Source organism: Oryza brachyantha, chromosome 1 (assembly GCF_000231095.2).
Source record: "Oryza brachyantha chromosome 1, ObraRS2, whole genome shotgun sequence".
Lineage (NCBI taxonomy): Eukaryota > Viridiplantae > Streptophyta > Magnoliopsida > Poales > Poaceae > Oryza > Oryza brachyantha.
Window position 1 is genome coordinate 29,877,611 of NC_023163.2, and position 25,110 is coordinate 29,902,720.

At 41.8% G+C, this 25,110-nt stretch overlaps 6 protein-coding genes across 7 annotated transcripts; 3 read left to right on the forward strand and 3 right to left on the reverse strand.

Moving 5' to 3' along the window:
- Nucleotides 1-885: 885 nt before the first annotated feature.
- LOC102704850 (BTB/POZ and TAZ domain-containing protein 3) lies at nt 886-3,898 on the forward strand. Its single transcript, XM_006645091.3, has 6 exons — nt 886-995; nt 1,768-2,135; nt 2,227-2,357; nt 2,631-2,937; nt 3,104-3,417; nt 3,564-3,898. The coding sequence occupies exons 2-6, from the start codon at nt 1,794-1,796 to the stop codon at nt 3,712-3,714; spliced, it is 1,245 nt and encodes a 414-aa protein (XP_006645154.1). The 5' UTR covers nt 886-995; nt 1,768-1,793; the 3' UTR covers nt 3,715-3,898.
- Nucleotides 3,641-5,231, reverse strand: LOC107303474. Its single transcript, XM_015832778.2, has 2 exons — nt 4,952-5,231; nt 3,641-4,196 (listed from the first exon to the last, which is right to left on the reverse strand). Exons 1-2 carry the CDS (start codon nt 5,153-5,155, stop codon nt 3,984-3,986), a joined length of 417 nt encoding a protein of 138 aa, XP_015688264.1. The 5' UTR covers nt 5,156-5,231; the 3' UTR covers nt 3,641-3,983.
- Nucleotides 5,232-5,501: 270 nt separating this feature from the next.
- On the reverse strand, nt 5,502-6,630 carry LOC102716374 (cytochrome b561 and DOMON domain-containing protein At3g07570-like). Its single transcript, XM_006646493.2, has 3 exons — nt 6,409-6,630; nt 5,830-6,271; nt 5,502-5,731 (listed from the first exon to the last, which is right to left on the reverse strand). Exons 1-3 carry the CDS (start codon nt 6,628-6,630, stop codon nt 5,502-5,504), a joined length of 894 nt encoding a protein of 297 aa, XP_006646556.2.
- A 2,119-nt stretch (nt 6,631-8,749) lies between these two features.
- Nucleotides 8,750-12,530, forward strand: LOC102705119 (putative metallophosphoesterase At3g03305). 2 transcript variants are annotated; one of them, XM_015832848.2, is made up of 4 exons: nt 8,750-9,063; nt 9,862-10,103; nt 10,280-11,866; nt 12,029-12,530. In XM_015832848.2, exons 1-4 carry the CDS (start codon nt 8,796-8,798, stop codon nt 12,035-12,037), a joined length of 2,106 nt encoding a protein of 701 aa, XP_015688334.1. In that variant the 5' UTR covers nt 8,750-8,795; the 3' UTR covers nt 12,038-12,530. The 2 variants fall into 2 exon arrangements, with proteins under 2 accessions (XP_015688334.1, XP_006645155.1); XM_006645092.3 differs by having other exon boundaries at nt 11,953-12,528.
- Nucleotides 12,531-14,975: 2,445 nt separating this feature from the next.
- On the reverse strand, nt 14,976-17,610 carry LOC102716651 (fructokinase-1). Its single transcript, XM_040523363.1, has 4 exons — nt 17,038-17,610; nt 15,825-16,157; nt 15,520-15,636; nt 14,976-15,432 (listed from the first exon to the last, which is right to left on the reverse strand). Exons 1-4 carry the CDS (start codon nt 17,428-17,430, stop codon nt 15,304-15,306), a joined length of 972 nt encoding a protein of 323 aa, XP_040379297.1. The 5' UTR covers nt 17,431-17,610; the 3' UTR covers nt 14,976-15,303.
- A 5,029-nt stretch (nt 17,611-22,639) lies between these two features.
- LOC102705391 (selenoprotein F) lies at nt 22,640-25,106 on the forward strand. The gene is made up of 4 exons (XM_006645093.2): nt 22,640-22,921; nt 23,711-23,769; nt 24,129-24,310; nt 24,747-25,106. The coding sequence occupies exons 1-4, from the start codon at nt 22,750-22,752 to the stop codon at nt 24,820-24,822; spliced, it is 489 nt and encodes a 162-aa protein (XP_006645156.1). The 5' UTR covers nt 22,640-22,749; the 3' UTR covers nt 24,823-25,106.
- The last annotated feature ends 4 nt before the right edge of the window (nt 25,107-25,110 follow it).

Here is a 25,110-nt window from a genome sequence, read left to right on the forward strand (position 1 = left end):
TGTTAAAAAAAATGCAGTTTCGAGCTAGAGTAGGAACAAGACGATGAGTGGTCCCCTCCTCCTCCATGCAAGAAACAGAAAAAAAAAGAAAGAAAGAAACAGATATCTAGAACGAAAGAGAGAGGAGAGAATCCGATCGATGTACCGGTATGTAACAAAATATTCTCTACATATTGTTTTTTTTTTTTGCAAGTTTTCCTCTGTTGATAATGTGCCGTTTTGACTGACTCCTGTTGCTGCGATCAAAGAAAACGGACGGAAATCGGAAATCCTCTTCAGTTTATGTTCACTGGTTTCCTGTTCATCCGCCGCTGCAGGAGGGCACACTCCTCCACTTTCAGCTCCCATGGTGGGTCCCACCTCACACCACCCCACGAGCGGCTAGCCAGTGGGCCCATCTATTGGGTTCATGAGCATATTGGATTTGTTATCTTGTGAGGAAATTATCTTATTTTTAATAGATATTTAATAGTATAAACAATAAAATTAATTACTATATTTTAGAACATACTAACGCAGCCACAGTAGTATGATTTTATCTGCGTGGACCGCCCATGCCGCCCTGGGCCCACCGAGCAGCGAGAGAGTCCCGCGCCTCTTTTGTCCTGTGGGCGCGGTGCGGTGGTCGGCGCCGTCGTCTGCACACGTGGCGATCTCCCATTGGATTGGGCGTCGGAGTCGGCTGACACTTCCTCCTTGGCGGTGAGCACGTCTCTTTTCTTTTTTCAGCTCCTTTTTCCCGAATGGTCTTGGGCTCTCCCACCCGGACCGTGCAGTCTCACTGACGCGTGGGCCCCACCTCCTGGTGGGGACACGTGTCTACCCCCAGCGAGGAGGGCCTTATATAGGGGAAGCTTTTGGAGCAAAGCTACGGAGATTGCCAGATTGGAGACGCTGTGGTGGTGGTGCAATTTCATCATCTCTTCCTCAATCCTCTCGTCCTCTCCTCCCTTTTTTTTTTTTGCTGCAGAGACCTCGCAGATTCCGATTTTTAGGTGAGCAAACAAACCGCTGTGATTTTGGGGTTCTTGGCTTTTGATTTTGAGTTTTTCTTTTTTGCCCCGTCGAATCTTTTTTCTTCTTTCATGTGCGAGGAGCTGAAGTAGCTCAGTCAGTCGCTCAGATAAGTTCTGTGATGTATTAGGTTTCAGAAGCAGCCTCAGAGTTCAGAAATTTGGGCTTGCTCTTTTGCTAGAGGCTTCTTTCTGCGCCGATTCATCGTTTGTGTATGCTTTCGCTCTTATTTTGGACCTCGAAAAAATTCACACTATCAGAGATTGTTTGGATCAAGAGGGAAGAAACATATTTGCTCTTACGTTTGTTTCTTGGAAGTAACGCACGTCGCACAGCTAGGATCCAACATCAAAGCAATTAATTTAATTTAGAACTAACCACTTTTACTTAGTTTCCCGTGTTATTCATTTGTTCCATTGTTACTATCTTCTTCTCAGTGAGCCTGGCTTGCAAATAATTAGTACAACCTTAGTTCTAAAATAAGTCAATTTTTCAGATTTAAGATAGAATGTTTAATTCTTCGTCTTATTTCAAATAGATTATGATTAATATTTTTATTATTATATTACGATAAAATATAAATAGTATTTTAAGTTGCGATTAATTTTTTTTATTTTTTAAATAAAACGGATCGTCATACGCTTGACAAAGAAAAAAATGCTCTTATTTTTTGACGGAATAGTATCTGGCTAGTTAATTTGTGCTTCCGTACGGTGAGATGGTTTTTTGAGCAAACATTTTCGTTGCTTTCAGAGTCCAAAGCAAGAGAAGCGTAGTTGATGGCATGCCTTGAATTGGACTCTTCACAATTCTTATTGGATGGCACTGTGATCGACGGCTCATTTGATATCCGTCTTGAGTGCAGCAGCTTGACAGGCTCCAAAGCTGTGGCAGATCATAGCCGATATAGTCCTCCACAGTGCAGCAATGCCCCTGATCCACCTCCATTACCCGGAACTTCTCATGGCACACCAAGAACTTCCAGCAATACAAAGGCTTGCAGGTGTGTCCCTGAAGAGGTCCAGGATTTCTGGGACAAGTTGTTCTTCGAAGCCTATCAATATGATCTCCGTATTTTGACAGATGATGGGAATGAAATCATGTCGCATTCATGCGTTGTCGTAAGTAAAGCTTTCTTATGTTATTCGTGTAACAGGGACTCACATAGTCATCTTGTTCAACAAGAACTTCACTGAGTTTTTTTTTTTGAAGGGTATTAAATCGCCTGTTCTAAGAGCTATGTTGGAAGAAGCTAAAGTACAAGATGGTATCCGACAAATCCTGATTCCTGGTGTGCCATCAGAAGCAGTCCATGTTTTCATCAGATTTCTTTACTCTTCACGGTATGATATACTTTGTTAGTTTGCTTTTTCATGGTAGCTTATTCCTTATAACTTCGTCGTTGTTGTTAAAAAGGTTGAAATGTTCAGACTAGTAGCTTTTGTGACGTTCAGAGTTGGTTGCATTCCTGTAGAAATGTAGATAAGATCACTTGTCTGAACCATTTTTCTGCTACTGATACTGAAGTTAATTCAGATTTTATTCCCTTGTGAAATATGATGTTTCTTTTAACATTGATTGAAAACCTTGTCACTGGTGTTGCTTTTCTGTTGAAGTTTTGAGCAGTATCAGATGAAGAGGTATATACTTCATCAGCTTGTACTCTCCCACGTTTTCTCAGTACCACCTCTGAAGAGTGTCTGCATCAACCAACTGGAGAAATCTTTTCTTTCTCCTGAGAACGTGGTGGACATACTACAACTTGCTAGACTGTGCGACGCGCCGCGGCTCTCCCTCGTTTGTACTCGTATGATCATCAGAGATTTCAAGACGATCACTCAGACAGAAGGGTGGAAGGTAATGAGACAAGCCAACCCAAGCCTGGAGCAGGAGCAGCTTGAATCCCTCGTTGAAGAAGATACAGTGAGTAGTTCTCTGCAATGCATTATCTTTCTAGGTCATATAGCTTAAATCACTTGGCAACTTCACCGTGTTTTTGTTTAGAAATAAACCCCTCAGTACTGTGTACTCTGTCATGATCTGCAAATTATATGATATGTTCTTTGTTTTGAAATCTGAACTGATGCAGAAAAGGCAAGAGAGAGCAAGAAGATTGGAAGAAAAGAAGGTTTATCTGCAACTGCATGAAGCCATGGGAGCTCTTGTTCATATATGTCGAGATGGATGCAGGACGATTGGCCCTCGAGATCAAACGCTCAAGGGCAGCCAGGCCATCTGCAGGTTTCCTGCCTGCAAGGGCATCGAGCTGCTTCTGCGGCATTTCTCAGCATGCAAGACGCGGGTACCTGGTGGCTGCGCCAGCTGCAAGCGCATATGGCAGCTTCTTGAGCTGCATTCTCGCATGTGCTCTGCACCTGAAACTTGTCAGGTTCCCCTCTGCAGGTCAGCACCATTCTACTTGTTCAGCATTTCTGAGCTGAATTTTTAAGTGCTGCATTTAACTCCTACAGGCATTTTAAGGAGAAGCAGTGCAGAGCATCTGTATTTCTGATCTGAATTTAAGTGCTGTATTTACTCCTACTATACAGGCATTTTAAGGAGAAAATGCAGCATCTGAGCAGAAAGGAAGAGGCCAAGTGGAACCTTTTGGTGTCCAAGGTGCTGGAGAGCAAAGGAACAATCAGCTCAATCTCAGAAAGAAGAAAAATTTTATCCCTGAAAAATAATGCTATGTTCTAATCCTCCCCGATATTATGCAACCAGCACATAAACTCGATGTAAACTGTCAACAATAACATGACATTCTGAAAAGGAACAAACGAGAAAAACTGTCTGCCGACCTACTGCCTGATTACTGCCACTTAGCCCCTAGTGCTCTGTATCCTCTACTATAATGGCACTGCCAATTAAAACCATTGACATATGGATCTTTCCGATCGGTGTATTCATATATCAGTGGCTATAATGATATTAATATAATTGTAATAGTAGTAGGATGTGAACTCGGCCTAGACAGGGGAATGTTGCATCGGGCGGTTGCTTTCGTTTTGTCCGTCATCGAAGCAAACGATCAACGCGAGCCCGCCGGCGTAGCATGCGGCGATCAGCAGGGCAGTTATAGGCAAGAATAGCAACACGCTGAAGGGACTTAGAAATGTGTCGTGAAACACAACGAGGAAGAATTCTGTCACCAATGCGAGCGCCATGACAACCAGAAAGGCCTGCATCGGCAATAAGAGTCAGTCGAGTCAAACAGCAAAATCACATGGTAATATGGTATGATATTCCGTACAACAATGGCAGCTTATACTCTATCTGATCGCATATATGTGGCGCTCTCGACCAGACTTGGTCAGACTTTCTCCTACTTTGTTACGGTACCTTAGAAGTAGAAGTGGGAAGGGTAGCAGTGTATTAAAATTTAAATCTAACAATATATTTTATAAGTATATTAAATATTTTATTTAACTTTGATAAGATATATTTAGCAATCCATCTATTTTAATATTAAATATAAATATTATACATAATTGTAACACAAGTTTATTTTAATGTTATATATTTTAGTTTTAATTTTATCTCCATAAAATTTTTACTAAACTAGCTGTGTAGTATAAAAAAATCAAATCCGTTGGATCCAAAATAACGGACGGCTTAAGGGTACCTTAAAAAAATCCCAAAGAAATGCTACAATGTTTCATATACTTTGGTTATCTCAATGACTTTTTAACATATATCTGCACTTCTATCTTTTCGCTTATCTTATATTTGTAAGTTAAAATTTAAATTTTTAACTTTAAATTTAAAGTGATTTTGGAGGTTAATCGAAGTTTATTTTTCAACGTTGACTTTTAGTCGCTAAAAAGATACGTATAAAATTTTATTCGTAAATTATTTTTCGATCGTAAATATATTGGTCGGTGAAAAAGCCAACAATCGCCCCCAAGAATCGATCGGTAAGGAAGTGTTTCTGTACCATTGCAAACACCCTGCAGGACGCGAGGGCGGAGGGGCGTCGCCGCCGGTAAGTTCGTCCCCGCCGCGTCGACGACCGCAGCGGCGGCGGCTCCTTCGGCAGCGGGTAGCCGGCGACGGCCGACTGCGCCCCGCCGCCGCATTGGACCAGCAGCGGATTGCCAACGACCGCCCTGCCATCGCCGTCCTCCGTCACACGGGTCATGGCTTCCGCCGCAGTACAGGTCTCTCGTGAGACGACGTGAAAAAATTTCCACGCGAACGAGGCGGCGTTCCTTCTGAGCGAGATCGGGCTTATTTATAGATGGAATACATGGTGTTTTGACTCTACTGTTTCGGTTGAGATCATACTCTGTCCGATCAATTGCTAAAAATAGTTTATTTCAGTCAAAAAGAACTCCATATTCTCCGAGATTACAAGACAAATCAGATCCTAAATCCACGACATGCAATGAACAGTGAGAGATCATCATCACTAACGTATTACGTATACGAAGGAATCACAAAATGACCAACGGAGCGAATCAATGAATCATGACAAAAGAAAACATTTAAAATAAAATTTTGACCGAGAAGAACGCGAAATACGTCAAAATCTGAACGAATTGGCCGCATTTTGTCCATTGGGCGCGGGGAACTCCCGCGCTTGAGCTGGTCGCCGAGGCCGTCGTCGTCGTCGTCGCTTTCCCGTCGCTGCCGCTCTCGCCGGCGGCTCCGGAATGATCGCTCTTGCCCTTCCCTTCTCCGCCCTCGCTCCCCTCGCTGCCCTCGTCGCCCTCACCTGCAGATGGTCACACACACGTGAGCAATGGTGGCAACAGCTAGAGCGTGCGTGACCAAGAACGAAGCTGAGACGGTGGGTGTGATTTTGCAAGTTACCACTGCTGCCGGTAGCGGGGGTGCCGGCAGCGCCGCCGGAGAGGGAGATGGAGCCGGTCGCCATGGCCAGGTGCACCGCGAGCAGGCCGTTGGAGTCCGGCAGCGTGCCCTTGGGGCCGACGGCGTAGATGACCTTCGTGAGCGGCTGGCCGGAAAACTGGAACGCGAGGTAGAGCCTGGAGCTCTTGGACACGATGGCCGGCGCCGCGGGGCCGCGCGACAGCGTCAGCTTCCCCTGGTCCGGCGGGCACGACGAGGAGCTCATCCCGCCGAGGTAGTACTGCCTCGCCGTGCCGGCCTTGCCGGCCGGCACCCAGCCGGCCACGGCGCTGCTCCCCACCATCTTCCCGCTCGGCGAGAACCCGACGGCGATGTACCCGCCGGTGTCCGGCGCCGACAGCACGAAGTTCCACACGTTGCTCCCCGACGCGTCCTTCCCGAACTGCAACCACCACCACCCACTCACCCGTCACCTCCACCGCCATTGACGACGTCGAGCGAAACCACCAATGCATGCAGCTAGCTAACAAGAATCAAGAACACACGATCGAACACCGATCTCGAACCCAGCTAGCTTACCCTGAGGACGAAGTCCTGCGACGGCCATGCCTGGAGGCACTTGAGGCCGGTGGTGTTGAAGGGCAGGAGGCTGCCGACGCTGAGCGCGGCGGCGCACGAGTCCGACGACGTCTGCGACCTCACCAGCAGCGAGCTCGAGCTGACGAAGCAGAGCACCACCAGCAGAGGGCACCATCGTGACCTCACCATGGATCCATCCATTGCCACTCTACCAAACCGCATCCAAGATTGCGCCGACGCAAATGGTTGGTGGATCGATCGATCGAGCTAGTTGATGCTATTATTCGATCGAGGAGAAAGATTGCCGAGTTTAAATAGGCAAATTGGCGGGTGCTCCGCTGTACGGAAGATGAGTTTATGCATAGGTTGGTTGGCGCGTGATCAGCTGACCTTGTAAATAGAATATAGTGGCTTCTAGTTCTCTTTGCGAAAAATTAAGTAATAAAAACGTTGGATTCTAGTTGGTTCCGGCCATGTTAGCCTCCTAGGTTTGTTTGGTGTTGACTAACGTGAGAGCCGATTAAGCTGCCACTGCGCGAGTCGATCCATTTCTGTGTAAGAGAGTACCAAACTACGTACGGATGATGCCAACTTTGTCCTCCGGATAATCTTGTAAGATCTGATGGAATAGCCGAGTAGGGGTCTCATTGTTCTATGGCATATATACGGTTGCTAAAATTTAAATTATAAAACTTAATTTAGGAGAAACTTTACAGTATTTGAAAAAACGTATATATACCAAATTTTTAGTGTAATCTAATATATCCAATGGTATTAAGTTTTTTATAATAGAAAATACGGTACCTCAAGGCACCATTTAAGTGAAGGTAAAAAAAGCTTTGATTTTAGAATTGATTTTGTTTTTTTTTAATGCCAGCCTTTAAGTCGCTAAGAAGCCATATAAAAGTTTTTAACATAAATTATATTTTTGCCCCTAATATGCTCTCAGCGTACAAGAGCTAGTACTCCCCACCAAGGATGTCGATCAGCCCATGGCTACGAGGCACGGGAATACACCAGATCAATGGTTGCGAGGGAGACCCACCAAGCTGGTTGTCCTCGAGGACGAGCTAGTTCAATTAATTATATTCTCTATGTTTCATATATAACTCAGCTTAGTTTGTTATAAGTCAAATTTCTCGAACTCGCGTCGCCTACTAGGTGTAGCCATGGTGGAGTCCTAAGCCTCCTAAAGGTAGTGAGTATATCAATTCAGAATTCAAAAGCCGGTTCAAAGTTTTGTAGGTTGACCAAATATCATAGGCAAATCACTTTGTTTTAAAATATAAGTATTTTTAGAATTTAAATTTTATATAGTAATGTGATCATGTAATTTAACTTCTATATGAAGTAAGGAATATTCGAGAATTTTCTATAAACATAGGTTTTAATTGGAATTAAATAAATTTAAGTTAAGAAGCAAGAGAGCCGATTACATGATTCCAATCACAATAAGCCAGCCAAGTGGTGGGAAAGGGATTTAATCAATTCAAAATATAAAAATTAATCACTGAAGTGACTAAAAAGGATCTTCTACCACATTATAGTCTTTGCTAAACAGTCTAGAACTATTTATATGTACTTCATACAACGTTACGAAATAATAGCTGAACAACAACTTGTTAGCTAAAAATGGGCACACCAACTCGGTAGCTAAAGAAAGCCAAATAACAATTGGGATTCGGATGAAATAATACTACTCCCTCAATTTTGAAATACAGTTAATTCTAATTTTTTAGTAAAAGAGCTATATTTTAGAACGGACGAAGTATCAATTATGATACATGGCTTTCCCAGTTTCTTCTAGAGAACAGTTATGCCCGACAAAAATCACTCAAACTTCACCAATATCGTAATGACTGAACTCCATTTTGGCCATTTGATTTTGATAAAAAAAAGGGTTAATTAGAACATATTATTATAAATTTGCTAGTTTGAAAATATATCATTACTATTTAACTAATTATAAGAATACCATTATAATTTAGAACTATTCAAAATATGCTACTCCATATCCCTTCAATATATTTTTTTCTAAAAAAATTAGACCATAATGCCCCTATACTATTCACTGCACCCTTAATATGTGCAAAGGGCAATATGGTCTAAGAATGACATATTTGAAATAGTTCTAAAATCATAATATCATCCTTACAATTAAACGAAATATAATGGTATATTTCAAAACTAACAAGTGGCACGAATCTAATTAACCCAAAAAATCATTTTTCTCCCGTAGCAATCACCTCACAGGCACAAGGGACTCGAGTACGCTACCGAAGCCTGAAAGCGTATTCCACATCTCCATCGGCCATCGAAAGCGTAAAATGGTCCCATCCCATTTCTTTCTGCTTGCCTCCTCGCCGCCGGCGACTGCCGCCTTTGCCATGGAGGTGCACCGGAGCCGGCTCCTCCCCCTCCTCTTCGCCATCCTCTCCGCCGCGGCGGCAGCGCCGTGGTACGCCGCCGCTGCTGACGAGCGGGCGGTACGGGAGGTATCCGGCGCGCCGGAGGGGGTGGTATGGGCGGTCCAGCTGTCGGATCTCCACTTCAGCGTCCACCATCCGGAGCGCGCCTACGACTTCCGCCGATACGTCGGCCCGGCGCTCGCCATGGTCAACCCCGCGCTCGTCCTCATCACTGGAGACCTCACCGGTAGGAGTGCTCCTCTTCCGGCTCATTAGTCCTTACCTTTTGCAGCTTTTTTTTTCAGTGGGGGTGAGGGTGATCCGATCTGGCTTAGTCGAACTGATGCCTGAAATGTTTAGTAATATCATTGATGTGTGCTGATAGAGGTTTTAGAGATTATAACTTTAAGAAAATGCGGTGTGTGGATGATTCGTTGATGCGCTGCAATGGAGGATGCATGGTTCTGAGAAGCTTTTTTTTTTCCCGAGGATGAGAAGCAATAATTTCTTGGTACAATGCGAGATGTGCTAGAATTGAGCTGAATTTCTGTGGGTAGGTACGCTTGATGCGGTGAGATGAAGAATTGACAATGTTGTGTGGGATGTAGCTGTTGAATTTCAATGTTATGGGACTCGCGGAAACCATATGGATTGTGCTGAAATGGCAATCTGGAAAAATTCAGTGTTTAATTCACAAGTATAATGCATTATGAACCAGTTGCAACCACTAATTCTGGTGGCAAGAGGCCAATTACTGTCAGTTTGCCCACCAGTAACTTTGACCACTAAATGATTAATTCCACTGCTACACCAAGATAGATTATAGAACAAACACAAACTGTGACATGCACATTTAACATCATAGGTATTTAAGGCACAAACTGTTGGCAATTTCACTCTTTATTTCTTAATGAACTATTATTTGAAGTATGCTTCCAGAACTGACAGTTATGTAATATTAAACAAACATTTGAACAAGCTGATTTTTTTTTATTCAACACGACTTGATAGATATTCAAATGTTAATATATTCATTTTTGTTCAGATGGGAAAAGCAAAGATCTACTAACTATGAAGCAAAATGAGGTGGAGTGGATAGAATATAGAAGGACGATAAAAGATGTAATTGAAAGTAGCAAGCTTCCGAGAAGCATTTTCTATGATCTGAGAGGAAACCATGATAGCTTTGGTGTACCTTCCCCTGGGGGGGTTTATGATTTCTATCAGAAGTATAGTATCAATGCCAAACTAAGCCGACAGGGCCGTGTACAAAGCATCACTTTGGAGGTCAGTGCTTAAGTTATGCATGATTGAATGTCTTCAACTTGTTATGTATAGGAAAGTTGTGTTCTTATTATTTATATATAATCCTCTAGTTAAACTTCTAGCTCTGAATTCTGATTGCGGTCATTTTTTAATAATGTTGACGTAATATATGGAGATACTTATAAATGTACCTGCAGAGTAGTGGCCGGAAGCATCTGTTTGTTGGCTTTGATAGTACAATGGAGATTGGTCTTAGAGGACCGACCAATCTATTTGGGCATCCAACTGATAAGCAGCTTATCGAATTGGATCAGTCACTGTCTCAGTGGGACACTGACTTCAACAAGGCTCAGGTGACAAAGATCGCATTTGGGCATTTTCCAATGTCTTTCTCAGCATTAACAGAGTCAGGAAAAAGTATGAAGGATGTGTTTCTAAAGCACTCATTAGCGGCATACTTGTGTGGCCATCTTCATACAAGGTTTGGGAAGAATTTGAAGCGTTACTATCATCGAGCAACTGAGGAATCACCACTGTCAGAACATTACTACCAATTTAACATGCACCAAGGATATGAAATCCATGGTGACAAGGAGAGTTGTTCTAAAGAGGCTGTGCATGCTGACGAAGAGTTTTGGGAGTGGGAGATGGGTGATTGGAGAAAAAGTAGAAGTATGAGGGTATTAGCAATTGATGACGGTTATGTCTCCTACACTGACATTGATTTTAGTTTAGGCTCAAAGAGTATAATCATACTACCCACCTTTCCTCTTGACTCAAGATTCATGCAGAGAGCCTCTGCTGCTCATGACTTCAAATGTCAGGTCATGGGAGCTTCTACTTTTGACACAGTGAGGGCTCTTGTATTCTCTCGACATGAGTTAGTATCTGTTTCTGTAAAGATATATGACTCAAGACCAGGACACCTTGATGTAGTATTTGACTCAGAAATGAAAAGGGTAAACAATAGTGAAAGTAGAGGAGATATGTACTTAATTCCGTGGAACTGGAGAGCATTTGCAGATCCCTCTCCAAACAGATATTGGCTCCAAATTGAAGTAATGGATATAACAGGTGACACTAGTGTCAGCCAGTTGAGGCCATTCTCTGTTAATGGCTTTGCTTCAAAAGTTAGCTGGACATGGAAGGAGTTCATTGTGATGGGCATCCAATGGGCTGTGGTATATCATCCTGCACTGTGGTGTGTTTTTGCTCTGATTTTCTCATTGCTTCTTGTACCACGAGCTTCAGTTTTGTTGTTTAAAGATCGATTCACATACAAATATCTGTGTCCAAATGGTAATAAGTGGATATTGTTGAAGCATTTGGTTGGTGGTTTCTTCTGGCTTTTTGTTGAGCTGTCCAGGGTGATTATTGTTTGGTCCTTGCTGTTGGTGTATATGATCTATTTGTTGGTCTTCCCTTGGTTGTTTGGTCACCCTATAACTGAGGATAGTAACCTCACATCCATGACATTTAGAGGCTGGGTTCTTGGACAATCCGATAGTGGCAATGAAGTTTTTCATGCCGGTACTCCAGATGTCTTGGTCATTGTTCTCCCTCACCTTTGTTTTGTGATATTACCCACAATATTGATTTTAGCTGCCATGGCTGCTGAGAGAACAGCATATCGAGAACATTATCTTTCTCGATCAGGAAAGAAGAAAGATGATTACTACCAAAAGAGCAGGAGACAAAAAGAACATGATAATTTTTGGAACAGTCGTTGGATAAGGAAATTTCTTTTTGTTTTATGCATGGCAGTTCTTTGGAAACATTGGAAGGTATGCACTTTTAATCCATGTTAATTTCTGTATTTACAGGTACGTCTAGTTTGAAAATAGTTCTGATGCATTTTTGCATCGTGCAGCATTGCAGAGCTCTTGTTAAGGCTTATGTAATGAACCCTGTAATCCACTCGCCAGTACATTTCTTCTTCATTCCAGGGCTCATAGCGTTTGCTGTCTACAAAACTTCGTCACTTTAGCTGTTGCAGACCTGCTTCTGGCAGCATTGTCTCATTGCTGCCAACTTTCAAGGACGCTGGAAATGAAGCTTCTGTAACTCAAGTGAAGATGTTAGATTGGCAATATTCGGCAGTACGCAGGTGTGCCCTGTGAATCTGGTAGCTGTAGGAGCAGATTTGGTTGATGGTGTGACACGCTTAAAAATGATGTTAACATCTTGCTGCACATAATTGAAAATTGAAGACGGCACACGGCTATTCTTCAGGATTAATAACAGTTAGGACAAGCAATTGTGTAGTCTTGAGGAGAAAAAGCTACTGCTATGTACTTTTAATTTTAAGAATAAAACTCCATTTTTGATCTTGTCTTTCCTTTACACATGCCCTTCTGAAGAATGAAATAACTGTAGTGATGTACTATTTTCCATCTTTCTCGAATTCCATCTGAGAAATGGAAATTGACATAGTTTGTGCAGAGTCATGGTAGGGTTTGTTTTCCTCTGGAACATGTCTCAAGGAATAATGACAGCCCTGTGGCAATCCTGCAGAGTCATGGACATGGTGGAGAAAACAAGGTCCTCTTTTGACGGTACGATAGAACGATGGCAGAATAGCCATGCCAGGTTCCGTCCATACACACATAAACTACACCATGCAGGTGTGCCGTCGTATTATTTTCCAGTGACCGGAAACGTTCAAATGGGGGTGACTGTCGTATTTAAAAAAATAATTTATAAATAAAACTTTTATATACTACGGTTAGCAATATGAAACTAAATGCTAAAAAAATAATTTACATTAAAAATACTCTAAAAATAAACTCTAAATTTAAGATAAAAATTTAAATTGTAAATAAAAGCGTAAGTAGAAAAAAAAGATAAATATAAAAATTACAGCATGTTTAGTTGAGCTCGATCTTCTAATTTAACTTTAGGAATAAAGTCTGAAATGTAGCTGCTGCTCGAACCTAACTTCACCTCTCTATTTCATTTTTTTTCTGTATCACTCTTGTTTCACTCCTATTTTTTATGGAGTTAAAACCGTTTATTTGGACTCAGCTTCAAAAACTAAAGCTAGAGCCGTGCCAAATAGACCCTTGACAGCGGATCTCTCCAAACATCACGGTGAATTTCAGAAACCATCGCCATCGAGGCATCGACGACTAGGAGCCTCGAGAATCCTGCCTTTCCCTGAGATTAGCACGTACGGGAGAAGATCAGACGAGTATTTTCGCGAACCAGTAGCGTATTTCTCATCTGTGGCACGAGCTCGATCACCTTCCTTCCTAGATGTTTATTTCTGCCTACGAACGTGAGCCTCCCATCGTTTCGTTTTTTGGAAGAATAAGCAAAAACATGTTTTTTAAATAAAAAACTATTTGTAGCTAAAAATTTTATATACGTGTTCATAGTCACTCAAAAACAAAATGTGTAAAATAAACCATGATGAAAAAATCACAAAATTAAGTTTAAAATTAAGTTCTAAAATTTAAATTTTAGTTAGCATCGTACTGTTGTGCACAAGCACGAGAGACTCGTGTCAAAGCTCTCTCGGTTCGGTCCCAAAAAGACGCCGTGAGCTGGAGAACCGGATGCTGCAATGGGTCATGTGCGCGTTTGTGTGTTTGCACGGCGCCGGTGGATCGATCCGAATCGGTCAAATCATTGTGGCCCAACGGGTCATCTTTTCGATCTTTAAAAGGAAAAGAAAACACTAAAAAGGAAAATAATTTATAAATATTTTTATATATGTGTTTAGAATATTACTAAAAAATCTCAAAATCAATTTTAAATTTAAAGTTAAAAATTTAAATTTTAACCCATAAGCAAAAGCCAAAATAATATGGTCCAAGCCACGGCAGCAGGGGTGTCAGCACAGTGAGAGCAAGAACAAACTTCTTTTACGACTTTCTCTCTCTTCTCATTACTGTTTCGATTGATCCAGTATGTTTAATCATTCTTATGACAGCGACAGCGACAGTTTCGGTTCGTTCGTTTCTCTACGGATACTTTTGGTTTGCCTTTGTGAATAATTAACGGTAGCTGTCCGAGGTGATATGCGAGCGAATGGAGGAGCTGGAGAATGTCAAGTTTGATTTGAACCTTCATATCACACTTTTGTAAATTAGTATTATTTAGTATAGTTGTGTATATACTTTGGAATAAAGAGAGCAAGGAGAAATAGCAAGTCAAATGATTATAGTAGCTAAAGTATTGGTCGAAATCAATACCTGAAAACAGCAGCAGCAGCAGCAGCCTAGTTCGTAACAGTCTTTCAGCAGCTAGTTTAGGAATTCAGTCATAAAGAACTAATAACAGTTATGTATGATAAGGCACCAAAAATAGAACATGGGAGAGTTCTGTCTCCTCCAACAATAACCCATATGAAACAGCATTGCAGATCATTGTGTATCCTCGTCACCATGTGATCCATGCCAACAACAATTTCAACAAGGCTACACCAAACACTAGGGGCTCATTATTTGTCTTTTTCAAAGAAAAATCAAATGACATATTTATAAATAAAACTTTTATATAGGTGTTCTTAGCAATCTAAAAACAAAGACTGAAAAATAAACTATAATAGAAAAACCTTAAAATTAACTCTAAATTTAAGGTGAAAATTTCTATTTGATAAATATAAGCAGAAGCAAAAGAAACAAGGGTGTACGAAAGTTTTGCATCATACAGACAAGCCAATAAATGAAGCCCCACATGTATACACTGATATAGTCTGACAGCCATCCAGTACAATCCATGAGCCAGTAGTATTTCAGAAATAGCTATAGCAGTGAATTTCATATCTCATCTACCATTCTACCAAGACAATTGAATAGCCATGAATGAAAAGAATATCCCCTACAGGAGCATCATAATACTTCCAGCATTCGGTGTGACCAGATAAATATCGTGTTTCGACTGCCAAAATTTTGGAGCAAACACTACTCTTCAGGGCAAGATCACCATACATATGAAACCCAAAGAAGATCATACAGCAAGGAACAAGGATTCAGTTATAAAAAGAATGATGCACTACAGTTAAGGACCGATTATTTAATCATATAGTAGACACTGTGGCATAGAACGGCTCTGCTTATTCAAATTAGAGTTCCAAATCAAAACCCCCTTTCAGAAAGGGAAGCTGGGCAACAAAAAGGTAGGTATCTTGGAGTAACCCCTGCTCCTGGATCCAGATCAGCATACAATACAATCTGCAGAAGTTGGAAGGTAGTGAACCATAATGCTACTGATTGATCTAAGCACTCTCCATCAGCTGCAAGACCTCAACTTCAGAGGGCAGTGATGGGATTGCCCCTTTCTTTGTGGTGGTGATTGCTCCACATGCATTGGCAAATTTAATTGCTGCCTCAAGCCTCTTCTGATCCTGCACAGCATCAAAACATCAGATTAGTGAACTCACCGCTATTTTCTGTAGCAGTCATACCAATGAAAGTACTTGTCAGTAACTTACTTGCAATGATGATGGATCTTGGACAATTTTTCGGAGCAGAGCACCAACAAACGCATCACCTGCACCTGTTGTATCAACTTGCTGTACCTTGTAGGATGGGACAGCTCCACGGAAATCCTATAATCACAGTAACTTCAGGTCTCTAGTAAAGCATAATCCTTAAAAAGACTGGCTGGTAAGTGGTAACTATGCGAGCTTAAGAGTAATGCATATTTGTAGAAGCCAGAACCTAGTGAAGTTCCTCTTTGAACAAAAAGAAAAGGCAGTCAACTGTAAAACAGCAACTTTATTAGGAAACAGCTTACCCTGGCATAGTACTTGCACCCTTGATCTCCAAGAGTAACAAGGAGGAGCTTCATGGTAGGCCGCCACAGCTTCATGACAACATCATCCTCCACCGAGTCGATGCCAGTCAAGAACTCAAGCTCGACCTCACTGACCTTGACAATGTCTGCCTGGTCCCAGATGCTTAAGATCTGGGTGCGAGCCTCCTCACGGGACGGCCACAATGCCTCCCTAAGATTCGGGTCATAAGACAGCAGCGCACCAGCTTCTTTGGCAATCTCCATGGCACGCAAATGTGCTGACCGGCAGGGCTCAGCAATCAAGCTTATTGATCCATAATGGAATACGGCAGCCTGGTTACAATGTAGCATATCATAAGAACCACATGCAATTTCTAATAGACTCTACACATAAAGGCACATGTTTAACCATTTTTACTGAAAGGCGTGAAGAATTGAACCATCCAGCAGCATTTTGATATGCAGTAACTATGTATCACGATTTAATTCCACATAGAGAGGTACAAATGGAATAAGTTTTCTACCAGACCCATTCCCTAATAACACGATTTAACCTCACGTTGCAAACGTTTCCCAACATCTCCATTAATCATGGCAGCCAGGAGCTGAACTATGTGACATCAGTTGGCATGCTCAATTATTGTGCTCCACAAAGAAACAAACTACTACTATGCACTAAAGATCTCTACAGTGGCCAGCTCATGCCGATGGATCCAAGAAAAGTGCATGTTTGAGATGTTCCACAACGGCTCTGCTTTGGATTACATATTTGTTTCCCCAAAAATTGTGCATGTTTGGGATGAATCACAGAAGCCACATGACCAGATCCGGGAAAAGAACAAGTAGCCAACTAGAACGCACAACAAGATCCGACCAAAACCAGCACGAAAGGCGCCTCTTTTGCCAAGGAATCTTTGGATTCCTCTGGAAGATTCAACAGCAAAGCGCCCTAATTACGCGAAAGGAAAAGGACGCCTTTAGGCTTAATAAACAAGAAAAACTAATTTGGGACGGCCGCCGCAACCTAAAGCGCACGAAATCGACGCAAGAAACCTAGCACGAAAGCGCCCAGATCCAAGGAATGAGATCGAGAAACGGAAAGGGTTTGGTTCTATCGCGCACGATGGGGGATCGGATTGAACTGCCTCCGCGGATCACGGAGACGAGAAGAACCCGGGAGAGAGGATGGGGAGGGAGGATTTTTTTTTTTTACCCTCTTGATGAGCTCGGCGTTGAGCTCGGCGTGGGTGAGGAGCATGTCGGCGCTGGGGTTGCGGTAGAACATGAACTCGCGCTCCCCGTCGGCGCGGAGCGTGACGAAGGCGAGCGCCGTGCGCGCCCCGGCGTCGAACACGACGCCGCCGTCGTCGACGCCGTTGTCGCGGAGGATGGCCGCGAGCATCCGGCCGAACTCGTCGTCGCCCAGCTTCCCCACGAACGCGGCCCCGCCGCCGAGCCGCGCCACCGCGATGGCGACGTTGGCGGGCGCGCCCCCGGGCGCCTTGACGAACGCCGGCGCCTCCGCCAGCGACACCCCGGCCACCGTCGGCACGAAGTCTATCAGCATCTCCCCGAAGCTCACCACCAGCTCGCTCCGCCCCGCCATTGCCACCCCCACACGCGCGCGCGCGAACACGAGACGGGCAGAGAGAGAGGGAGAGAGAAAGAGAGCGGTGCGTCCGCGTGGTGGGGAATTTTCTTGGGGTGAGGTGGCGGCTGGCGAGGCCGGGGCTATTATATAGGAGAGAGAGGCTGCAGTCGGCTTCTTCCTCGGGCGCGATGGGCGATGATGCATCTTTTCGCTTATAATATACTGATATGTTAAAATTTAAATTTAAAATTATAAAATTAATTCTGATTAAACTTTATTTTTCGACGTTAGCTTTTAATCGTTAAGAATTATATTTCATTGCAAACAACCACCCCGAAATCATTTCTTGACATGGAATGCAACCATGGAAGGGTAATCTGAATTTCCATTTTTTTAGCTTTTAGAGCATTTCCAACCGCTCATCTAAATTTAGTTATTCATATCTTCATTTGCATGATCATCTAAAACACTTTTATCCTTTATATCCCTTTGTACTTCAGTAGATCATCTATTTATGGCATCCTTTATGGCATCCTCTATATATATTTGAAGGATCAGAGAGAACATCTAAATATAGAGTTTCTCTTTTCTAATATGGATAATATTCAAAAATAGATGATAAGATAGATGTTCTGCTGGAGCTCAAGTTTTACTTTGCATTCTCTATTTCTAAGATGGAGGATATGATGGATGAGCTATTAGGGATGCTCTTAGGAAATACTACTATGTAGATTGCATGTTGTGGGAATCCTTTAACCATTTGGGTGTGTGCGCTAAATCTCATATATACTTTTAGGGTGATTGTTTATCATATTTTAAAAAAATCAAATGACATATTTATAAAAAAAACTTGTAAATAAAAATTTTATATATGTTCTTACTAATTTAAAAGTTAAGGCTGAAAAATAAACTAATATGAAAAAACCCAAAATCTACTTTAAATTTAAGGTTAAAATTTCAAATAGCTTGTAAGTATAAGCAAAAATGAATATAAAGTTCTAATTAAGACTGCGTTCGTTATTAGGGGATAATAAAGAATACCCCTTTTATACGAGAGCGCTTTGTAATATGCTAAATTGTGTATACTCTATTAAGAAAGTTCTATATAAAAGTTAATTTTAAAAAATATATTAATCATTTTTAAGTTTGCAATAGCAAAAATTAAGTTATCTTTTAGTACTAATGAGATATCTCGTTCTGCTGATTTTCTTCTTGTTCTACTTCATTCACGGTTAAACTCACCCTAAAAATGAACGATAATGATTTTTCATATTACTTTTTAATTAAAAATATATTTTTTTGTTGGGTTTGTTGTATGAGTCAAATGGTTGGAAGAGAGGCCAACTGTGGCATTTTATTCGGCTGCAATAAGTCACATTCTTCTTCTGAAATGGACGGTAAATTTAGTTTGTGTGCTATGACGGTAGGTCACATTAGTTGAATAATACCAGCCTATTTTCCATAAACTGAAAGTGTTAGTATCTTTATGTACAATATATTAGTTTGACAATTTGTGACATAAAGATTAAACAATCTTGGCTGATTCTTATATCAGATCTGCTTTATTGTTTAGGCTAGACTAATTCATAATCATTTTTGTCTCTTTATCATTGGTCAAATTTTGTGTTTTCATGTCCAATGGATTAGCTTTCAAGCATTGTTGGTTGTTGCTAATAAGCAATCTGGTTTTCTTTCGACTTTTTTAGCTTCTTTTGTTGGGTGACGAAAAAGTAACAAGTGTGTCAAAAAAGTAATATGTCGTCAAAGTTGAAGACTTCGATTGACCCTCCATCTGTTACACATATAAGGTACACTTGTGTTAGCGTGCACGAATTAGTTTTTTTATCAATCGAAAATCAATATATTATCTCAAATATATTGACATAAATTCTGCTATGCCACCAGCAAGGAATATAAACATGAATCAATCACAAGCCACACCATATTTGGAGAAGTTGAAACAGCTGTTTGGTAGTCGGCTTCTAAAAATCTGAAAAAGCTTTGAAACCTAACTTGTTCAGTTTCTGATTTTTTAGTTCATTTTCAGAAATCATATATTCTCAAAAGTTGTTCCGGTGACAAAAATAGTTTTTAGAAAAAGAAAAATACAGCTGCTCCAAACAGATCCGTGATAGGTGTGATAGCATTTCAGTCTACGGTGACCTCTGCATGGTTCAAGATCGACGGCTGAGCACCAGCAGGCCGAAAGCAAACCACAGCAAACAGCCGTCACCCAGCTGGGCCCAGCATGTCACCGACGAGTGGGCCCCAGGTAGAAAAGCATCGCGGCCCACCGACGGCGACGCAGTATGGCCTCGTCACGTCAATTCCCTTGGGCCCACGTGTCATGGGCGCACCGGAGATTCCAGGCCGGGCTACGCGCACACGGCCTCCCGCACCCACGGAAAAAAGTACACATTGTTTTTTTGCCATTGCTTTGTGTCATCGTTTTTGCCCCTTTTCATTTCCATGTGATTATGTTTATAGGTTAAAATTTTAAATTTTTAATTCTTAATTTAGAGTTAGTATTTAGATTTTTTTATCGCTAAGAATATATATATATATATATAAGTATTATTTACGAATTATTTTTTATTTTTTCTATTAGAAAAACAACCGACGACCCTGAACTGTGTATGGATGATCGCGCCAACGAACTGAAAAGGCAAGTGGGTCTTTGGAATGTTCTTCCTCATGTGTTTGTTAATTTGTTTATGCCAGTTGCCCCTTTTTTTACATCGGATTCGCGTTTGATTTGATGTTTTCCTGAATATTTATGTACTTTGTTCTTGTAATGTTCTTGGTTTGTTCGTCCTTTGATTTGGACCACTTTTTCCTTCTGGAGCATCAGGAGAAGATTGCCCCGGTATATACAAATGTTTTATTAGCCATTGATTCGGGCACCTTGCATTAAATATGAGATTCTGAGAGAAAGGGAAAGAAAACTGTCTTTGTTCTTGACACCATTATTATTTCAGCGAATTCTGTGATTTAATTTTGGTGGCAATTTGTAATCATGCTGATGCTGATGCTGACAAGGCTGAACTACAGAGAAATGCAACTGCCCGTTATTATTACCTGAATTATAATGTTCTGAAAGAATAATTTCAGGCACAGATAATGCAGCAGCTCGTGCGTATTCCCTGCCCTGGCAAAGAGGGATGCAACTTTGACCGGATGGATCCATTGTTCTTGGCCGATCTTTCATCGCATTCCTATCTGATCAGGGATGGCAGGCAGCATGGAACTGGCATGCTAGTTTGGAAAGCATATCGAACCGAAATGTTCGATTCGTACGCAGTTCAGCAGCAGCTGGATAAGCTGATCATTGGTGATTAGAGTTGCTTGCTATCTTGGCTTTCTTGGTGTCATCGGTTCGTCGTCGCCGGTGCATCGAAAAGATACCGGGATGGGATGGGATGGATTCTGCAGGAGCTTATCCCATCTGGACTTCAGAGTCAAGAGTTTGAACCCTATCACTGATGCTTTTCGTAGCCTTATCTTTTCATTTTTCTGCTTATGAGCCAAAAATTAAATTTTCAACCTTATAATTTGAAGTTTTTTCATCATATTATTTTTCAGCTTTTGCTTTTTCCACGAAGGAAGCCGGCCAGCCATCAGTTCCATTTTATCCCCTCTGATTTAAGCTTTAGCCAAACATGAAGGTCTTATCCTGTTTGGAATTCTTGAGCTCGGTGAGATTCTCGCGAAAATTCTATTGTTTCAACCTTCAAACGATGCCTTAATATGTTCAGTTTTCAGAAGCTATTATCTGCTTCGTTACTGTGTTTGAGACAGCGACAACTTAAACCAACCAATGCCCCGATTGCAACACCGTTGGGGCACAAGAGTCTAGCTAGTCTCAGAATGCTCTTATCTTCTTCTGGATCATGGACAGTTCGTCCTGTAATAATCAAGGCACCAAAGCGTGCTCTGACTTGCTTCTACTATACTTTTCACGATCCATTTCTGAATTCCCTGTATGTGATTTCAGCTAAGGGAACAGGGAAGTGATGTTGTTTTCAGTTTGACCTCACGGGCCACGGCATGAGCCTGCGACAGTTCAGAAAATAGCATCAAATTATACAGCACGATCCAAACATAATCTCGTTATGTGAAGTGGCCGCAGTTTTCAGTTGAGACGCCAATTCTGACTTCACTTCACTTGCAAAGGTTTCAGAGAAAAAAAAATTAAAGAAGTGCAGAAAGAGAGAGGAAGAAAGTCCGAGAAACATTAAACATAACCAGCTGCGAGCTCAATCTCAGCTGTTCTTGAGTGGCCTCATCAATTCAGAGCACAATCAGATGCAAAAGCTGGTATTAATCTATTGTTTAGCCGACATGCATGCACAGATCTACCTGGGTGGGTGACCACTAAATCATGCGAAAACCACCGACAGATTCTTCCACTGGTTTCGTAGAACCGGCGAAGTCTGCAATTTTCAGGGGGTCTGAATTCTGAATCCGCATGCATCGGCAGCCGTTTTCAGGGACTTGTTGCTGCTAGTTTTTATCTCAGATTTTTCTAGAACAATTCACTTAACAAATTTAAAATTGTCAGTAACATAACGTGCCTTCAAATATGAGACCAAATTTTTATCCAACGGAGCAAAAAAATCTGACTACAAAGAGCAGCATACGCAAATTTTATTGGTAAAATTGCAAAGATGTCATTATAATTTTATAAAATTAGAGATATGTCATCCTGACCTACGCCATTGACTCGTGCGGGCCCACATGTTATTGGATACCAATGACATATTTCTAACTTTGCAAAATTATAATAACACGTTTGTAAATTTTCCAATTTTAAATCGTAAGGGGGTGATTGTTTTGTTTTTTTATGAAAAAACCAAACGACATATTTGTAAACGAAAATAATTTATAAATAAAATTTTTATACATGATTCTTAGTGATCTAAAAGCTAACACTAGAAAAAATTGGTAAAAAGCCTCAAAATTATTTTTAATTTTAAGGTTAAAAATTTAAATTTTGTCTTACAAGCATGAGTGAAAAGATGCGGTGCAAAAATGAACATCCCATGTTTGCAAAAATAAAAACAAAAAACAAAATAAAAAACACCAAATATGATTCGTAGTTGGGCCGATTGGCATGGGCTGCGAGTATTTCCCTTACGGCCCAATTCTGCATTTTGGGCCCATGAAGCGGCCCAAAGAGTGCAATATTTCGGTCGTTCAGGGGCCTATTTGGAAGATTGGAAAGGTCGCGGGGGGACGACGCCGGGAAGGTGACTGCCGCTGGTCGCCGTCGCCGCCGCCGAGCTCGGAACCGCACGCTGGTCGCGGGGAGGTGGAGGGGTATAGGAGGTAGGGATGGGTCGATCTGTTTGCGTGGCGGCGGCCGTCGCCCTGGCGCTCATGTGCTGCTCCGGGGTCTGCCTCGGCGGGGAGCGGCTCGGGGCGAGGGAGTGCGAGGAGCTGGGGTTCACCGGCCTCGCGCTCTGCTCCGACTGCAACGCCCTCGCGGAGTTCGTCAAGGACCAAGGTACGGGGCCCGTGGATGGATTCCTCGCATGTAGCTACTGATAGTATTTGCGATCTGAACCGGGAAGGCGTAGGGGGGCGAGCCATTCGGATGCGATGATTTTTCTTCGTCGCATTGAATTGATTTTCGTGAATCTGTTAGGTGTGATCTTGGTAGAAATGTTCACTGCGACTCCCTCACTAATCTAACGAAGCTTAGATGCATAATTAGAGTGGAAGAACATAATTTTAGAACCCATAACTATGTTGGTCGATTTGTGCTTCTCCGATGATGAATGACTTCCTTAGGCAATCTTGGGGGATGGGGGGAAAGGGTTCACCGAATCGCCGCTCTGTAATTGAGTCTCAGATCAATCTCCGAAAACTGTTTAGTTTTGTCATTGGGATGTTGTGGATTGGAGAGCTCATCTCGTGCTGGTTGGACTGGAAAAGTTTAGGATTGCCCTTTGGTCTGCAGCTGTATATCAGGGTTGGGTGGTGTTAATTGTGGAACTTCCTTTTTTTTGTACTGCTTGTCTGTGTTGTAGTGTTGTTTCAATTAGTCTGTCCAGTAGCATTCTGAAGCTAGCTGAATCAGAAAGCTGATTCCTTCTCCGACTCAGCTCGAGATTTGCGTTATTACACTTTTATCAGATATGGGAGTTGTTTCTCTGATATGAATTCGTTTGTTCATCTGCTTGCTTTGTTAGGATCATGGTTTTAAGCAGCTCTGTTAGGACTTAGGACTCAGTCAACTACATGCAGATTCAACATTTCAACTAGTTATGCCTCATTGCTTGTTTGGTTGCAGAGCTGGTGGAAGACTGCCGTAAATGTTGTACAGAGGATTCAGATGATTCTATCAGTAAGGTATGAATCATGAAGCTCCACGACTAACTTATTAAGGGTGATGAAGTGATCCTAAACTCATAATATGCAATCAGAACTTCTTTTTTCTTTGTGGGTTTAGGAAGCATTTGTTTCTACTTACTGACACATTTGATTTAAGTGAATAACATTTGGATCATTGAACTTGTACGTTGGAGGTACCAAATGCTAGCATGTTTATGTTCATGGCATATTGTTGACTTCTTGCTACAAGTCATTTATCCAGCATCTAACTTATAAGGCTGGTGTTTCCAGGCTGAAGTGCTGAACTTCAGTCTTACCGCATAGTAGCTTGTTCCATTGGATATACATATAACATCTGCCTCTATTTTCTATTGCAGCACACATTCTCTGGTGCAGTTATTGAGGTGTGCATGAGAAAGCTTGTGTTTTATCCAGAAGTCGTGGGCTTCCTCGAAGAGGATAAAGACGACTTCCCTTATGTGGAAACTCGTTATGTCTATGGCTCTCCACCAAAGCTCATTATGCTTGATGACAAGGGCGACCAGAAGGAGACTATAAGGTAACTTATAGAGCTGACAGAAATAAATTTCCTGTTATCTAAGAGAAGAATACATATTTCTATCCGAACCTAATTACTGGCAGACTGTCGTCTTCACTATTGTGGCATAGTTTACCTAATTACTGATGCACTAGGCAAAGCCTTATAAGTTTGGTTTATCTGTGCATGCATACAGCTTGGTTGGGATTTGAAGGTAGTTATATGGACATAAAACAGGCTAGTGCACTGTTAGGAGTACTATGTTGAAGCTGCAGTAGCACACTGAGCACTAGTTCATTACTAAAGTTTCCAACGCATACACGATGTATTCATTGGTTTCACTCTTATAATTCGATTTTTCTTTCCTTTGCGCTGGATGTGATCTGTTATGGTAAAAGGGAACCAGTGTTTCCATTCATTCATCGATCGACAAACTAAAAGCCGATCGAACTTGCAGGATCGACAACTGGAAAAGGGAGCACATTCGGCAATTTCTCAAAGAGAAGGTGAAGCCAGCGAAGTCAGACAGCTGAGCAAATGCCCTGAGCCCAAGAAGGTATTTCCAATGGTGTTTAGTTATCTGCTAGCGAAAACTCGGCTGTCCAATGCCCATGCTGATCTGCTCCAAATTCTGAATAGCATGTGTAGAAACACTGAACACATCGACCTTTTCCAGTTTCCACAAGAGAGGCTGTTGTATGGCGTGTGTTTTGTATTCAGTAGAGTCACCAAAACCTAATCAGTGTACTTCAGGATTCTTACATATGCTTCCATGAGGCAATATTTTTTACCTCAATAATGACTGGAACCATATGCAATCA

What these genes read in the sequence shown, in the direction of transcription:
- LOC102704850 (XM_006645091.3), top strand. Translation starts at nt 1,794, where the DNA reads ATGGCATGCCTTGAATTGGACTCTTCACAATTCTTATTGGATGGCACT. An exon ending in TGTCGCATTCATGCGTTGTC is followed by an intron (nt 2,136 to 2,226) that starts GTAAGTAAAGCT and finishes TTTTTTTTGAAG; the next exon opens with GGTATTAAATCGCCTGTTCT. An exon ending in AGATTTCTTTACTCTTCACG is followed by an intron (nt 2,358 to 2,630) that starts GTATGATATACT and finishes TTTCTGTTGAAG; the next exon opens with TTTTGAGCAGTATCAGATGA.
- LOC107303474 (XM_015832778.2), bottom strand. Translation starts at nt 5,155, where the DNA reads ATGACCCGTGTGACGGAGGACGGCGATGGCAGGGCGGTCGTTGGCAAT. An exon ending in CCTGCAGGGTGTTTGCAATG is followed by an intron (nt 4,197 to 4,951) that starts GTACAGAAACAC and finishes TTGCCGATGCAG; the next exon opens with GCCTTTCTGGTTGTCATGGC.
- LOC102716374 (XM_006646493.2), bottom strand. Translation starts at nt 6,630, where the DNA reads ATGCGGTTTGGTAGAGTGGCAATGGATGGATCCATGGTGAGGTCACGA. An exon ending in CGCAGGACTTCGTCCTCAGG is followed by an intron (nt 6,272 to 6,408) that starts GTAAGCTAGCTG and finishes TGGTGGTTGCAG; the next exon opens with TTCGGGAAGGACGCGTCGGG. An exon ending in CCCCGCTACCGGCAGCAGTG is followed by an intron (nt 5,732 to 5,829) that starts GTAACTTGCAAA and finishes GACCATCTGCAG; the next exon opens with GTGAGGGCGACGAGGGCAGC.
- LOC102705119 (XM_006645092.3), top strand. Translation starts at nt 8,796, where the DNA reads ATGGAGGTGCACCGGAGCCGGCTCCTCCCCCTCCTCTTCGCCATCCTC. An exon ending in TACAAAGCATCACTTTGGAG is followed by an intron (nt 10,104 to 10,279) that starts GTCAGTGCTTAA and finishes ATGTACCTGCAG; the next exon opens with AGTAGTGGCCGGAAGCATCT. An exon ending in TTCTTTGGAAACATTGGAAG is followed by an intron (nt 11,867 to 11,952) that starts GTATGCACTTTT and finishes TGCATCGTGCAG; the next exon opens with CATTGCAGAGCTCTTGTTAA.
- LOC102716651 (XM_040523363.1), bottom strand. Translation starts at nt 17,430, where the DNA reads ATGGCGGGGCGGAGCGAGCTGGTGGTGAGCTTCGGGGAGATGCTGATA. An exon ending in GGTGCAAGTACTATGCCAGG is followed by an intron (nt 15,637 to 15,824) that starts GTAAGCTGTTTC and finishes CTGTGATTATAG; the next exon opens with GATTTCCGTGGAGCTGTCCC. An exon ending in AAGATCCATCATCATTGCAA is followed by an intron (nt 15,433 to 15,519) that starts GTAAGTTACTGA and finishes GATGCTGTGCAG; the next exon opens with GATCAGAAGAGGCTTGAGGC.
- LOC102705391 (XM_006645093.2), top strand. Translation starts at nt 22,750, where the DNA reads ATGGGTCGATCTGTTTGCGTGGCGGCGGCCGTCGCCCTGGCGCTCATG. An exon ending in CAGATGATTCTATCAGTAAG is followed by an intron (nt 23,770 to 24,128) that starts GTATGAATCATG and finishes TTTCTATTGCAG; the next exon opens with CACACATTCTCTGGTGCAGT. An exon ending in GACCAGAAGGAGACTATAAG is followed by an intron (nt 24,311 to 24,746) that starts GTAACTTATAGA and finishes TCGAACTTGCAG; the next exon opens with GATCGACAACTGGAAAAGGG.